The 15,653-nt window shown below is 42.1% G+C and overlaps 1 protein-coding gene across 3 annotated transcripts in view; it reads right to left on the bottom strand.

Annotated features, from left to right (window-relative positions):
• The window catches only part of NF1 (neurofibromin 1), a 197,194-nt gene that overhangs the window by 8,459 nt on the left and 173,082 nt on the right, over nt 1-15,653 (bottom strand). For 2 of the 3 annotated variants that reach the window (XM_019511058.1, XM_019511059.1), the window contains 4 exons: nt 15,023-15,123; nt 12,792-12,934; nt 11,768-11,814; nt 10,717-10,933 (listed from right to left, as the gene is read on the bottom strand). In XM_019511058.1, coding sequence (XP_019366603.1) covers nt 10,717-10,933; nt 11,768-11,814; nt 12,792-12,934; nt 15,023-15,123 — 508 coding nt within the window. Of the gene's footprint in view, nt 1-5,203; nt 5,275-10,716; nt 10,934-11,767; nt 11,815-12,791; nt 12,935-15,022; nt 15,124-15,653 lie in introns of all 3 variants that reach the window. The other variant, XM_019511060.1, reaches the window with a different exon arrangement.

Raw genomic sequence — 15,653 nt, 5'->3', positions numbered from 1 at the left:
AAAAAAAATTTTGGTTTTTTTTTTTTTTTTTTTTTTTTTACTTAGAGGAAACCAGGTTCTCTGCTAATCGTGCACAGATTTGCACATCATAACTTCTCATCTGCATCACGTTCCATATCAGGTACAGGCAACCCCCGCTTAGCGCTCTTAATCGGTTCCTGAAAAAACAAGCGTTGAGTGAAACGAGTGTTAAGCGAAACCGAAAGCATCCAACGACCCAAGAGGGTGAGTGCAATTGTTTTTAATGACCCAGGATGGCGACCATGAGGGTTATAATGAAACTTACTGAGCGTTAAGTGAAATCAGGTATCAATTTCAAATGAGCATTATAGCGAAATAGCGCTAAGTGAAACCGTGTTAAGCAGGGGTTGCCTGTACTGTGTAGTACAGGGAGTAAGCAAACCATAGTGAAGTCAACAAATTTGGTCTGATTTGCATTTTAAAGGTCAGAGCTGAAAGGTTATGCCTATTGTTGTTCCAAATACAGAATCACAGAATCATCAAATTTACAGTTGGCAGGGACCTCATATCATCTAATCCAACTTCCTGCTCAAAGCAAAACTATCCCCAACTAGATCATCTCAGCCAAGGCTTTGTCTAGTGGAGTCTTAAAAACCTCCAAAGATGGAGACTCCCCCACCTCTCTGGGCAGCATGTTTCAGTGCTTTACTACTCTCTAGTGAGAAAGTTTGCCCTAAACTGTAACTTAAACTTCCCTTGCTACAAACTGAAACCGTTGCTCCTTGTTCTGTCGTCTGCCACCACTGAGACCAGTCCAGCCCCAACCTCTTCGGAACCGCCCTTCAAGTGGCTACAATTAAATCCCCCCCCAGTCTTCTCTTCTCTAGACTAAATAGCCCAGTTCCCTGAGTCTCTCCTCACAAGTCATCCTTACCATTTTCATTGCCCTCCTGGACTCTCCAATTCGTCCACATCCTTTCCCCAGTGGGGGACCCAAAACTGGACACAGGACTCCAGATGTGGCCTCACCAGTGCTGAACAGAGGGGAATAATCACTTCCCTCGATTTTCTGGCAACACTCCTACTAACATAGCGCAGTATACCGTGAGCCTTCTTTGCAACGAGGCTACACTGTTGGCTCATATTCAGCATATTGTCCACTGTAACCCCCAGGCCCTTTTCTGCAGAGCTGCTGCCCCGCCAGTCAGCCCCCAGCCTGGTGCATAGGATTGCTCTGTCCTAAGTGCAGGACTTTGCACTTGTCCTTAGGGAAGGAACCTCATGACATTTCCTTTGGTCTAATCCTCCAATTTGTCAAGTCCTCCCTAAATCCTAGCCTCGCTCTCCAGCATATCTACTACTCCTCCCACCTCAATATCATCCACAAAGGCATGAAGGGTGCACCCCATCCCACCTTCCAAGTCATTGATGAAGACACTAAACAAAACTGGCCCCAGGACTGACCCCTGGGACACTCTACTTAATACCCATTGCCAACTAGATATTGAGCCATTGATTGCTACCTGCTTTAAGCCTCAAAATCCAGCCAGTTTTCTAGCCACCTTAACAAGTCCATTCATCCAACCCGCACTTCCTCAGCTTGCATGCTTAGCTTCCTTATTTTGCATTCAATGTCTATTTGTTGTACAAAGAGTAAAAGAGTTGCTGAAAATCCCCCAGCATAAAAATGGGCCAAGACAAGTCCCAGGGAATGGATGGCTCAGGGGACTGGGTAACATTTCTTACTATAACATGTGGCTGGTTTGACTCCTACCCTGTTTGGTAGCCCACATGAAATGAAAGACATCAGTCCAGTTCTTACAGACACATGCTCACTGCTGAAAGGCGCACGCATCAAAATGGTTAAGGGAATGTCAACAGAGGCCAGAGGTCTTGAGTGAAGTATGCTCCTTATTTCTCTTCAAAGTAGCTCTTCCAGGTTAGGGACAAGGTATCAGGGTGGGGTAACTTGAGAAACATCTGCATTGCTGTTAGCTGTACTGTGCTGCGTGACAGACTCATGACTTCACCCCAGCACCTTCCATAAATACTAATTTCTCTATAACCCTCCCAAGCAAGGAAGTAATCGGACTCAAAATCACTCTCTCAGCTTGGCCAGAAATAACCAGAGACTTCATATACTGTCAACAAAACCATGTCAAACAAGATGATTGAAAATGTTACGGGCACTGTATTAGGTCTGTCTGAAAGGCAAACAGGCCCCTCCCTTCTTTGCAAAAGGAAAAAGCCCTTCACATTTGCAAGCCTACAGATCAGAAGTGAATATTACAGAACTAATGTACAGAATGTGAAAGGTACCATACACACTTCCTTTCTGCACACACAGTCTCCGTCTCCCTCCAACTACAGCCTCAGGGGTACAAACTGCATCCAGGGCACAGGCAAGACCCTAAAAGACAGCTATCCAAAAAAAGTCTGGATCTCACGGGCATAGGGCACATGCACACCAGAAGTGGAATCGATAGGAACAAGCACTTTAAGAATGAACTGCTTTTTTGAGTGATGACAAACAGCAATTAAAACGTTACTTAAATTCTTGGAAATCACAACTTCTTTTAAAGACCACGGTGAGTGCCCGAGAAGAGAGGTTATCAGAACAGGAAATTTCAGCGTATCTTATGTGGTTTGTGCCAAGTACTCAATGTCTCAAAACCTTTATTAGAACTGCACTCTCAGTTCAAAGGAGGGACAAGGCTTAGAGGGTGGCGTATCAGGATGAAACCATCAATAGGATTTAAGTTCAAACGTATAAGCTTTTCTAAGTGGCATTATATCCTCTCTACATTCTTTTAGCTGCAATAAGTGAATGGTAAATGCTTAACATTTTATGCCAGAAAAATACAACCCTTAAGGCAAGCACTTCTGAATACGGTCCACACAGAAGGGACCGCAGATTACGAGTCATTATTGCTAACACCCTAAGACAAAATCACCAGAGCTGAAACATCATTTCAATGCAAACAGACTTCTAGTCGCTGACTAATTTTATACTGAAGCCAGTTTATTTTGACTGAAAAATCGTTCCCGTACAAATGTCTTGGTGCAACAGAGTTTCTGCCTCGTTATTTCTGTAGCAAAATGAATGCATCAAGTATGGTATGTGCACAGAGTACTCTCAAGAGCAATCATGGTAAGTGGTCAGCACTGGAATGAACGCTGCGCAGAGAAGGATTGTAATGTTAGCAACTAAAATGTGGCCTAAAGCAAAAACTAGAACAAGTGGGGAAAAAAGATGTTAATAGAGCTTCAGATTACACTGTTACCCAATTATGGAAGGCAAACCCAAGTGACAATTTACTCACTGAATAAAAAGTTGCAAAACCATTTTTACTATAAACCACAGACCTCCTACGGGTTTCTGTTTCATAGTGGGGAAACCGGCCTCTTGTTCCGACTAGACGCGCAGCAGATTCTCTCACTTTCGCTCATGAGTGCAGAATCAGCCCCACTATTTTACAACGTTGGAGGGCTATTTCTAAACTCAAGTAAATGCATTTGATTCTTCATGTCAGTTGTGGTTTATTTCAAACTTCCACTTCACATAAAGACATGCAGAAACTCCACAGTTCAGGTTCACCAAATACACTGAAAATGAGGAAGCAGCCCAAACGGCTGAGACAAAAAAAACAACAACCCCAAAACCATCCTCTGCATTTCTTTTGTATTTCTCTATGCATGAGCTGAAGTCGTAAAATGACTCTTTCAAAAAAGGCAACACAGGTCCTTTAATTACTAATGGTCAAAACTGATTGCCTACAAGTTCAAATGAAACATTTCTCCCCCTCTATTCTTTGCCTGGCAGCAGCAACAGAATACTTTATAGCTCGCCCTTTGGTATCAAGGTGCCAACTTCTCCATTCAAAACTGCCTTCCCTCGAAAGGATGGGCCTTGCAATCCCACTCGCTGCATTCTAAGTATTATCATTTGCTCTTTACTTGACAAGAAATGCAACAGCTTGGCACTTACTTACAAGTACTCTGGAGTCATTCCTGTATTTAAAGAGATTAGTAAATGACTTCTCATGCCATGAGCCCAACTCTAATGCAGATCAAGCAGTATCTCGTGCAAATAGGATGAAAGTAGAGAGTACCTTGATGAGGAAGCTGCATGAAAACTGCTGATTTAGAGCAAGGCAGAGAAGCTTCACAGACACAGAATGAAAGAAAAAAACATAAGTGAATAATGTCCATGATAAGAAAAAAGAATATGACAGACAAAACATTTATAAACAATGGTTTCGCCTAGTTCCCCCATTTCCAAAGGCAGAAAACGGAAAACTTCTAATATCTGCAACTCTCAATATACTTTGTTACCATACTGAAAACTTATTTGTATAAAACAGGGAACAGCACTACATTTACTTAATTTGCTGTGATATGGGAACACTGGGATTGCCCCAAGTTGATTTCCTAGGTCAGTGGTTCTGTAGCATGTGGATCACGGTGGCGGTCTTGCTTTACCTTGTGGTCCTGTGGCTGCTGCACCTCTTAAAAAAGATTGTATGGTCACCTCAGATCTCATACTGTGGCATTTCATCTTGATAGATGCCTACTTGCATCCCAACAGACCCAGTAGGAGGAATAAGCACATGTGCATGGAAAGGATCTGACTTCCCTGATAAGCTAAGCTTCCGACTCAAAACGCATCCTTAGTTGTGGACAATGGTGACAGAGCGGATCAATGAAATGATCAACAGAAACAAACAATTTGAAAGACAGGTTCTAACTAAAAACACCCAAAGCTGATCAGGTTTAACACCACACTATAAACCAGTGAAGACCTGTTGGCAGCCCGAGCTTGAGCAGTGGAAAAATGAGGGAGAGGGGAGGGGTGGACTAAAGAAGGATCTGTGCTTTATGAACTGGTCCACAATGTGAGACAGTTGGAGAACCACTGCTTTAATTCTTAACCTCCTTCCCTCCCGTTGCCAGAATGCAGCGGGTACATTCCAGGAAAGCAGCAAGATGCTAGTGAGAAATAAAGGCAAAGAGAAGGGAGAGAAGAACATTTCAGTTAAGGACACAGAGCAAGACTTTCATAAGTTACTGATGATTTTGGGGGGCTTTCATTTTTAGGTGCCTGTTTTGAGACACATTTGAGGGCTGATTATCAGAAAGCATCGAGCACCTTCCCTCTGAACATCAGCCCTTCAAGGTGTGTTGGACAGGAATCATTGATAACTTAGGAAAGCTTTTGCCTAGATTAAGTTACGATTTATACCTATGTTCTTAATAGATGACGTGATGTATCCTTCTGTATTCCTCTCATTTGGTGCATGTATTTGAAAAGTTCTGAAAATAAGTTTAAAAAAATTAAAACGTATCATCTTCTGCATCATGTAGTTATCTACAAAAAAAAAAAGCTTAGTTACCATAGAGCTTCTAGGAAAATAAGTTTTTTGGGTGATGGATTTAATGGAAGGACTTACACTTTTGTTTTTTAATTGGGATGTTATGTCGTAATTATTTAATTACTCATCCATATAACACAAAGCCAAAAAATACTAATCAGTTTTGAAAGTTGTATGAGAAATATAAGAACTGAGAGGCCTGGGCACATAAGACACTTATGTTAGCATAACTTAGATTTGTACCCTGATGTAAACTACCCCAGGATATGAAGCAGATCAGCAGACACGCATGTAAGGGAAGCTGCAAACAGTAAGTAGCTGTTACAGTGCCTTCCCAGTAGGTGATGTGGGAAGCAAGAACCGTCCTGCCTGCCTTGAGGAAATGCCTACAGTGGGAATAAGCTATGGAGATTCACCCATGCAAGCGCACAATTTAAAGAGATAAAGTTTTACCCCAGAATTTGAACTGGATTTGTGTAAATTACATTTGTCTTCTGTCTACTCTCTTGATTTTACCCTGGTGAAAATATATTCTGTGTGTTCAAACCCATACACAGCTTTCTTTTCAGGCTGAAAACTTCATTTTTCTCTTCTGCCTCCTTTAAGTTTTCAACATCAATAGATGCTAAATGCTAAAACGGAGAGCTTTATTCCACCTCTTAACTAGCTTCTACAGCACTAACTTTCAGGTCATTTATACATGTGCTCTGGGAGTGAAGAGGGGGAAGGCATGGCTTCCCCCTCTCAGAGCCGCTCTAATTAAAGCAGCCCAGGCATCACGTGCATCAGCATCCCCGCGCTGAAATATGGCGGCATGGGCGCTTTAACTAAAGCTCATCAAGTGAGCTTTAGTTAAAGCACCCCCGCTGCCATTTTTCAGTGCTGGGATGAGGATGCATGTGATGCTGAAGTCTGCTGGAGCACAGTAATTGCCACGCTCCAGCAGACTATTATTTGAGTCTGCTCCAACAAGCTGTACTTACAGCACCTTGTGACCCCAAAGCAGACTCTTCACAATCTCTGACCTTGCACTTCATTTAGCAGTCTTCATATTACAAATAAAACATTTATAATAGTGACAAATGCAAAAAGACAGACACCAGCCACCTGATTTTTTTAGTTACTTTTTACTAATTCTATTTATATGAAAGCTATAGAGGTGCACCGATACAATGGTCCGATATCAGATTGGCACCAATATAAAGAAAATGTACTGTATCAGAAACTGGCCTGATGCGGCTGATAATTTGGCCAACAAATGCCCGTGCATGTGTGCAGCGGCCGCACAGTAGGTAGGCGGTGAGGAGCACAGCCCAGCAACGTGAAGAGCTGTGTGCAGCTGGTAAGGCTGTTGCAGTGGAAGGGGAGGGAAAGGGCACGGGGTGGCAGATCAAGGTCCCCGCAGTGAGGGAGGGAGTGGGGCTGCGGCTGCCCAGCCAGGGCAGAGTGTGGCACAGGACAGAGCTGCAGCTTGTCTGGGGGGGCACGCGGAGGGGCGGCAGCTCCTGCCACTGCACACAACATGGGAGGGCATGGGGTGGGGGGGCGTGTGCATGGGGGATGGTCCTGGGCTGGGGCTGCACTTGGGGTGGGCGATGGTGGTGCTGGGAGGGGGCAATGGCAAATTTTGGGCTGGTTGCAGCTCCCGCCCCCATGTAGCCCCCTCCCAGTGCTGCCACCTCTCACCTTGAGTGCACCCCAGCTAGGAAGAGCCCAGCACCGCCTCAGCCCCAGGCAACAGCTGCAGCCGCCGCAGCCTCCCTGTGCCTGCTGGGGTGCACGCAGCAGCAGGGGCTACTGCACCCCTCCCCGTGCCCCCCAGATGAGCCATGGCTCTGTCCTGCAACCCACCCTGGCTGGGCAGCGCCTGCCGCAGCCCCATGCCTTCCTCACTACAGGGGCCTTGATCTGCCCCACCCACGCCTCTTCCCTCCCGCCTCTCCTACCATAACAGACTTACCAGCTGCACACAGATCTTCAAGCTGCCAGGCTGTTTATTGGAAATCAGATTGGTATTGGCTGATATGCCTCCTTAAACCCTGGCTATCTGTATCACCCCCCAAAATCTCTTATTGGTGCACCCCTAATCAAAGCATGCCCTTTAAATCAGCAATTTGTAAACTGCATCCCCACTGACCGCAGCAGCAGGCTGTGGAAACAATTACTGGTGGCTTGCAGAGTGCTGGCTAGTTCATTTTTCTTAGCTGAGAAAAACATAACAGTTGGGAGGTGATGATGAAATAAAGAGGTAATACACAGTGAAGTTCCCCCCCATCCTCCAAGAAAACTCATCCCTTACTACACAAATACTTTTCCAATATCACTTCACTGTATGAAAACTCCTGGAGTCACCACGGAGGTGTCATATGATTGCAAATGAGAAGAGAGATGCCTTAAAGATAGGGATCTCTATTACTATTTTGTCCACACTGACTTGGCATGCCCTGATTTTTTTTGTTTTTAATGTCCTCATTTCATTTTTTTCTCCACCCTGTTAATCCAGTTCGATTTTGCTAATTGCCCACAGAGGACAACAGTGAAACTACTATTTTACAATGGTGTATAAGGCACAGATTAGCAGAGAGTTTTTCACGGTGAACTCTGTTCATTTTAACCATTTTAGATATTATTAGTATTTATAATTTATTAGAAATAATTTTCAGATTATTCTCGTCCATTTACAAACATTTACAGGAGGGTCCAGACCTTCCACTTTTAATAATGAAGTTGACCAATTTTGCTCGATTCACTATCACTTTTTAATATTTCGGCCAACCACAGTAATGATCGTTAACAGTCAGGATTAAAACCATCTCTTAAGAAATTAATAAAATGGTAACATTAAAAACATGCAGCACGTTTACAACATGACAAAAAGATTTCTAGGGATCTCTAGAAAGCTTATTAAATGCTGATTTAATACTCGCTAGCATTGATTATTTTAGTTGACACCTTGTGATCATTAATCTCCATCCTACTCCAATTCTTCACCTGTTTTTCATTCAATGAATTATACAGAGCTCTTGCCTGTGGCAGCAACCTGCACTGGATGATATGATTTATATTTAGGAAGTTCCTTCGAGACCAGTGTTGCCATGTTACTTGGTCTCAACATGGCAACATGCAACACAGACACAGTACCAACATCCCAGTGACAATACAAGCCTTCCTGAAGCAAGCTGTGATAACAGACAGGTACAACTTTGTGAACAAACCAGTACCCCTCTTTTCAGTTTCCTTACCTGCAACAAAGATACTTAGCAAAAATAAAATTGCCCTGGCTGGGCCAGAAACTGGAAAGCAAACTATGCTTTGTTTTATTTTAAATAGGATGATTTTTTTCTAGCTGGGCTGAATTGTCATATAACACAACCCTAGCACTTAGTACTTCAATGATTAAATCAACTAGATGGTTTTACCTGATCTAAAAAAAAAAAGTTTACTTCTTCACAGGAAGCTGTGTTGAGGTCACTCATACAGTCAGACAGCGTTAGGGTTTTATTACTCACTTGAAAAGGTATTGCTTCATCTTCTGTAGGCATAATATTCATTAGAAACACAAAGAACCATACACAGCAGCTGTAAGCAGAAAGGGGAACTGGGAAGCCAGATTTCTGGAGTCGAACTAACTCCTGGCTTTGGGCCAGCAGAAGCTACTCAGAAAACAGAAATGCTGAACACAGCTTGTTGCAGAAATCAGGCCTACAGGCAAGCAAGAGGCTATAAGCCCTCTTGTCAACAATAGGCAAATAAATATGGCAGTCAAACGCTGATTAACTGTCAGTGCTGTAGTAATTTGAACACAGCAAAATTACAGAGCGCACTGGTATGAGTAAGAGACAGGAAAGCAACTCCTAGAAGATGCAAGTTAACAACTCAAAAAATCACTGCCCAACGCATCTTGCTGCCAAGAATTTTCTCCTGATATTTATTCCAGCTTTATTATACATTTCATTCAATTTTTCCTAGCTCGTGTCCCCATGTATTGCATTACATGGCTACTCTCCTTGCTTATTACTCACTCCTCAAACATCTGCTGTTATAGACCCTCCAACTTGGCTGTTGCACAGCCAAGATAAAGATGTTTAGCGTATCTGTTCAATCATTTCTTTCTTAACCATTATTCTCTTTGGAACTTTCTTTGATTTGTCAATATTTTCTCTCTCTTTTTTTTTTTTTTTTTTTTTTTTAAAATTTTTTCCCCCTTTTTTTTTTTTTTTTTTTAAATTTTTCCCCCTTTTTTTTTTTTTTTTTTTAAATTTTTCCCCCTTTTTTTTTTTTTTTTTTTAAACTAAAGTGACAGTCGCAACCTAATAATATTCCAGGTGCAAATACACCAGAGCATTTTCACTTTGAGAGAAATTATCACCTTTCTCTACCCTGGGATATTATGCCAATAAGTCCCATGGGCTTGTCTTCAATTAGACCACATTATTAGATCTCCCCCATGGAGCTTTTTATCCATAGACTGTGGGTATTTCTGATCATTTTTTAGCCACGTACCTTAGATACATCTACCTTATATTTCATTATCATCCCCAGGATGACTTATCAATACGGGTCTACCTAACTCAAAGAGGTAGGCGGCCGATTTTGCAAGGAGATCGCAGGGCCAGCCTCCACATTCACCAGCTGATCATGGCAAATTTCTCCACCTCCCCACCATGCCTCTGGCTAAAGGGCCATGGTGGCCCCACCCATCACCACTGACTGGTTGCAAGGGCTGTCCATCATGCAGACCTGCCCCTATTGGCTGTGAGGGGTGGGACCACATGACAGAGCCCTCTCAACCAATCAGCAGTGAGGGGTGGCAGGCATCTTCGGCTGCCCTTTGTGCAGACAGTCCCTTCTCCCTTCCCCACCCCAGCGGGCTCTGCAGGTGGGCCAGTGTCACAAGACTGCTGGCTCCCTCTGGGGAGCCAGCACTTTATTTTCAGTAAGTTGGATTTTGCGGGCAATGCTGGATTTTGTGATTCCCATGAAATCCATGAAATTACAATTTCAGTAGGTCCCTACTTATCAAGAGGGAGACATTTAGACTAATACGTATATATTTAGTTTGTAATGTCCACTGCAATACATACTGGTTATTAGAAGGTAGCCCTTTTAGGCAACTTAGTATCATTTGCAGCACGATTCCAAGCAACTCGTCATTAACATGAAAAACTTGAATTTTCACGAAGACAAGTTTCATGGTGGACAAAACTGAACAATGAGCCAGAAGCATGTAGCCAATAGTTTAATATTCACCCTGCTTAGGAATGCAGCAGCACTTAGTGTATTAACATACCCAGAATATTAGTGAGGCTTTTTGTATACTTAGTTGGGTAATTGTTCACTTCTACATTGCATTTACATATACAATACAAATACATTTACTGACCTGGGGAATGCTGGGAAGTTGCAAGTGAGGTCATGGAATTAGAGAGGTTAAGGTTAGCAGTAATACTAAGCTGGCTCTGCACTGCAGGAGGATATGGAGATGTAGGGGTCAACAGGGATTCCTCGCTGACTTCCTCATCAATTCCAGGCAAATAGGTGTCAATCAAGGCATCAAGAAACTTCACTATAAGCTCAGCATAGTCTGGGATTTGTGTTTGCTGTGGGGGGAAAAAAAACAGATCTGTTCACTCTTATTTTCTACTTCTAAAAATAAGAGTTTTGCCTTCAAATATTTTTTTGGGCTAAACTTTTGTCTATAAAATACTTTTAAGCCCTTTATGTGGACACCTGTGAGGACACACTTTGAAATTAACCTGGAACTAAATTAATGTGAACACTAAAGGTGACCTGTAGGAACAATCTGAGCAGTATGAAATACTTCATTGGCAGGTGGTAAGCACTCATTTTGAAATGTCCTTTTCAAGATGAACCGCTGTGGCTAACTCTGAAGAACGAATTATGAAAATCATTACCTGTACCTTTGAGCCTAACATCCAGTACACTACCCAATCTAGACATCGTGTTACACTGATTTGATAGAACAAACTGTGGTATGGATGGTTGGTATTCAAGTGGCTAATGTATTCTGTGCATAATGTGAAATTTATCATTATACATTTACTGCTGTATCGATTTCCTCATTACTGTAGAGCCATGCAATACATTTAATAAACTAGAGATGTGTTGAATAAGACCATTTGTCAAGATGCCCTTTAATGAGACGGGGACTACTGCAAGGGGGTATTTACCTACTTGACTTGTTTCACTTGATACAGATAATTTGACAGTACGTACCCACTATATTTTTACTACCTATTTATTGAATCTTTCAAGATTTGTGAAGTGAGCCAGAGTGATATTTATTACTTCAGCTATAAACCTAAGCCCAGTGGGTTAATTCTCTCTTTTATCAACATTATTTTTTTTACACTTACAGCGCTCTGTACAAAAAATAAAAGCAAGATGCTCAGGATCTCACCTCTCATTCTTACCTTAGAAAACGGTCCAGCAAACCTCCACAACCCGTTAAATCCAAAACCTGTGACAACAAATAACATTACCACTGCAGCATAGGCCTTTCACACACACACACACACACACACACACACACACACACACACACACACACACACACACACACGTAAGCAAATCCAAGTGATTGATTCGAATATTTCCAAATTTTTGTTTCTTATGGAGTGTTCACGTGTGTACACACACACACACACACACACACACACTCCACAAGAAACAAAAATTAGGAAATCTATGGAATCATTCACTTGCTTACACGGTGACATAAAATACTGTGAGGCAAATATAACAAAACCTTCCAAAATCTAATATCCAAATTATGTGTTTAACATCTGAACTATAAAACTATTGAGGTTTTTTATTACATATACATCTGAAGTATAATAGATTAATCCAAAAACTCATATTTGGAAGGGGACACTGTCATGTTCAACCTTAAGCATGAGTAACATTTGCAAAAGAGCAAAGAGACAAACCTAAACTCCATTTTCAAGAATAATGAACTTTCAGTCAGTCTAAATGATTGAGACTTAGGCTAAAGGTCATATTTAAAACGGAGTTTAGACACAAAGAGCCTCAAGTCATCCTTGATAATGGAAATATGGAGGCTCTTTAAAATGATAACTTTAACATACATTTGGATCCACTAGGTTACTGGGTTTCAATGTATTTTTAGTTCATTTCACTTACTGTTCATACATGTGGCTGGCCCAATACTCTTAACATTGACAGGCAAATACAGAACGTCATTTTTTACTTTATCCCTTTAACAGTGAACTGTTTTTTAAACAACTGACTACATTTTTGGTAACTGTATCTGTGAAACGAAGGAAAAAACACCTAATGATTCTGGGTCTAACTGTTTTGCTAAGGTAGTAGTAGTCTTCAACCAGATGTATTTGTAAAAGTAAAATACCAGCTACCTTTCTGACATACAAGTACAGAGGGGTTTAAAAAAAAAAGAAAAAGTAGAACAATATTTACTTTGTAGGTAAGAAGTTTGGTATTGAGGTGGAGACTCTTCATGGTAGACAACACTCTGAACTATCCCATGAATTGGATTCAACAAATTTGGATCTTGGCACAGCGACAAAAGAGTATTGATCTTGGAGTCCAATAAATTGTGCCTACAGAAAACAGCAGTTTTAATGTTGCTTATTAAACTGAAGTTAGATAATGGACTAGGTTCATTTAACAAAACTGTTGTGGTGGGATTTTCAAAAGTGCCCAAGTGATGGAGGGGGTAGAGTACCATTCCTAGGGCTTTCCCTGAGATGCGCTCCCTGAAGTCATGCAGGCGTTTCTGAAAATCCTGGTCATAGACAACAAATCATGTAACCCTTTTTTCTTTAATTAACATTTAACAAATTATTTTAAAACGCAGAAAAACAAATATTTGAATGTCAGCTGAAAAATGCTGATCAAATGAATGACCCAAACTGCAGGCTTTGAGGCTGCGATTTTCAAAGGAGCTTCAGAGATGCTGGCTCCTCTGTCTCAGGCTCCACAGAAAATGCCAACTTTAACATACCTGTTGTGTATATCTCATACAATAACATGTCTTGCATCTTTAGTGACAGTAAAGTTAGCGTATGTGCATATAATAGAGGATGGAAAAACTAGTGCTGGAAACGCCACTCCATGATTCATCCACCAAAAAAAAACAAACCTATCGCTGCCCAGGTTTTAGTACAAGCAGCGAAGCTTTCCCCACTTCAGCCCTTTCAGAGCCTGGAGGGATTCCCACTATGGGGTAGGGAGCAATTTACTCCATCCTTACTTCTGACAGTACGGGGTGCTTATTGCTGACAGCCCTGATTTCCCCAACTTGCAAAACTCATTTGCCTTCAGCCTTTCTTGTGAAACACACACACAGGCAGATGTATTGTCCTTTTTAGAATATGCACAGTTAAACTGAGAAAACAGACACACATTACACTGCTTCTCCTAAACGTCACTGGCTCCACAGAGACAATACTAGGCTTAACTCATCAAATACACTAAGCAAACACTCTGTATGTGTAACTAAATAGAAGGAACTAAACTTGGTCCATATTTTAAATATCTGTTTTGACAGGTGACTTAGACACCTGAAAATATTGTTTACTTGCTGGGTGGGGAAAAAAAAATAAATAACTTAAGCAGCAAAGTATAATGCTTTATTTTGTAATAACTAACTAATGCAGAGGCCAGCAACCCCCAGCACACTTGCCAGTGTGGCAAAGGCATTTTGCTTGGCACATGCTCTCGGGTGTACAGTGGGCAAGGGGTCAGAACTGTGCTGCCACAACAAGTATCAGGTGCCTCGCAGCTCCCTGACCATCTGCCTGAAGGCATGTGTGCACCCACAGTCAGCAAGGAGTCAGGCTGGGGCTCCACAGACCTCAGTGCAGCTGCTTGCAGCCTCCTAGCTGCTTGCCACAGCCAGCCTAAGCTCTGGGCAGGCCCCTGCTGCTTGGCACAGAGCCTGGGCTGCTCACAGCAGGCAGTGGGGACACTGCAAGCTGCTGCACTGGGGGCTGCAGAGCCCTGGCCCAGCTCATTGGTGGCAGTGGGTGCATGGACACCCTGAGGCAGACGGCAGGGAAGGAGCCACAGCTGTGATACCACAACAAGGATCAGGCCCCTTGGCTGCTCCACCATCTGCCCCTGGCACACCAACAACTTACAAGTCAAGGCTGGGGTGCTTTTGGCACTCTGCCCAAAAATGCTGCAGACCCCTGGACTAATGCACTGTGCCTATGTAAACATAAGCCCCGACACTTAAATGAAAATGGACACTTCTTGGGTAGCAAATACAGATAATTTAGCAGCTCGGTTGTCTCTAATAGCTGCACTGAATGCTGGAAGCTTGGGGTAAAGTCTGGAAGAAACTAAGGGCCTATTAACTCAAATGGCAAACTGTAAGGTATGGTCAGCATCAATGCATGTGTCTCCAATACTGTGAAAAAGTGACTACTGTGAAAGACTGCAACAGGTGATAATTCAAGTTCCCTGGCCTTTGGTCTCTCTGTGGAAACCATCACCAAAACTGCTTATTAGTACCAATGGCATCAGCTATTTACAACTCAAAAAAAATACTTTTCTGATAAGAATACTACAATACATGGATCACTAAAAGGGACCAGCCTTCAGCACCTACAGGTCTTGGCTGGATTTGAACTTGGCTGCTAGATGTAAAAAATGTTATATTAAATTGAGTTTTAGATACTTACACAACTGGAAAGACCTTTGGGAAGACAACACTGGCTTCCGCTAAATACTCATAAAGAATTCGCTGGTCAAATTCATCTGTAGTGTACTTTACTAAGGTTGCCTGCAATAACACAAAGGGGGGGAGCGTGAAGAAAAAAAGAAAAAATAAATAATCAGAGAGCTTCTATTCATAGTTAATTTTTAAAAGAAAGATTCCAAATGTTGCAGCACTGCCTTTTCATTAACAGCATTACAATAGATGATCACACAGATATTTGACCCGGGGGGTCAAATTATTCAATATGTATGACTACGTATGGCAAAACCAGCAGAGCTTGCCATAATTATACACCTGTTCTCCTGAAAACAAGTGAACAGTTTACCTCATTTGGAGACAACTTTGACAAATATTGTTGAACCAATTTTAAAAATGAGATTTATTAAAACTTGCAACAGTTTCAATGAGATAAAAACATTTAAGCAAAAATCTTGAAGAAGCCCCCCATAATTAGGTTCTATACATGGAAAATTATGAATATTGTTATAATTTGCCATGCACGTGTGGCGGGTGCAGAGATCCCACCTCAGGAAAACAGCTGGGTATTTGTATCCCACTGCTATTTCCACCACGTGAGGCGGGCCAGTAGGGGG

This window comes from Gavialis gangeticus, unplaced genomic scaffold (assembly GCF_001723915.1).
Source record: "Gavialis gangeticus isolate Ggan-Ray unplaced genomic scaffold, GavGan_comp1, whole genome shotgun sequence".
NCBI classification, from domain to species: Eukaryota; Metazoa; Chordata; order Crocodylia; family Gavialidae; genus Gavialis; species Gavialis gangeticus.
The sequence above is the reverse complement of the archived record's forward strand: the minus strand, read 5'-3'. Positions and strand labels throughout refer to the sequence as shown.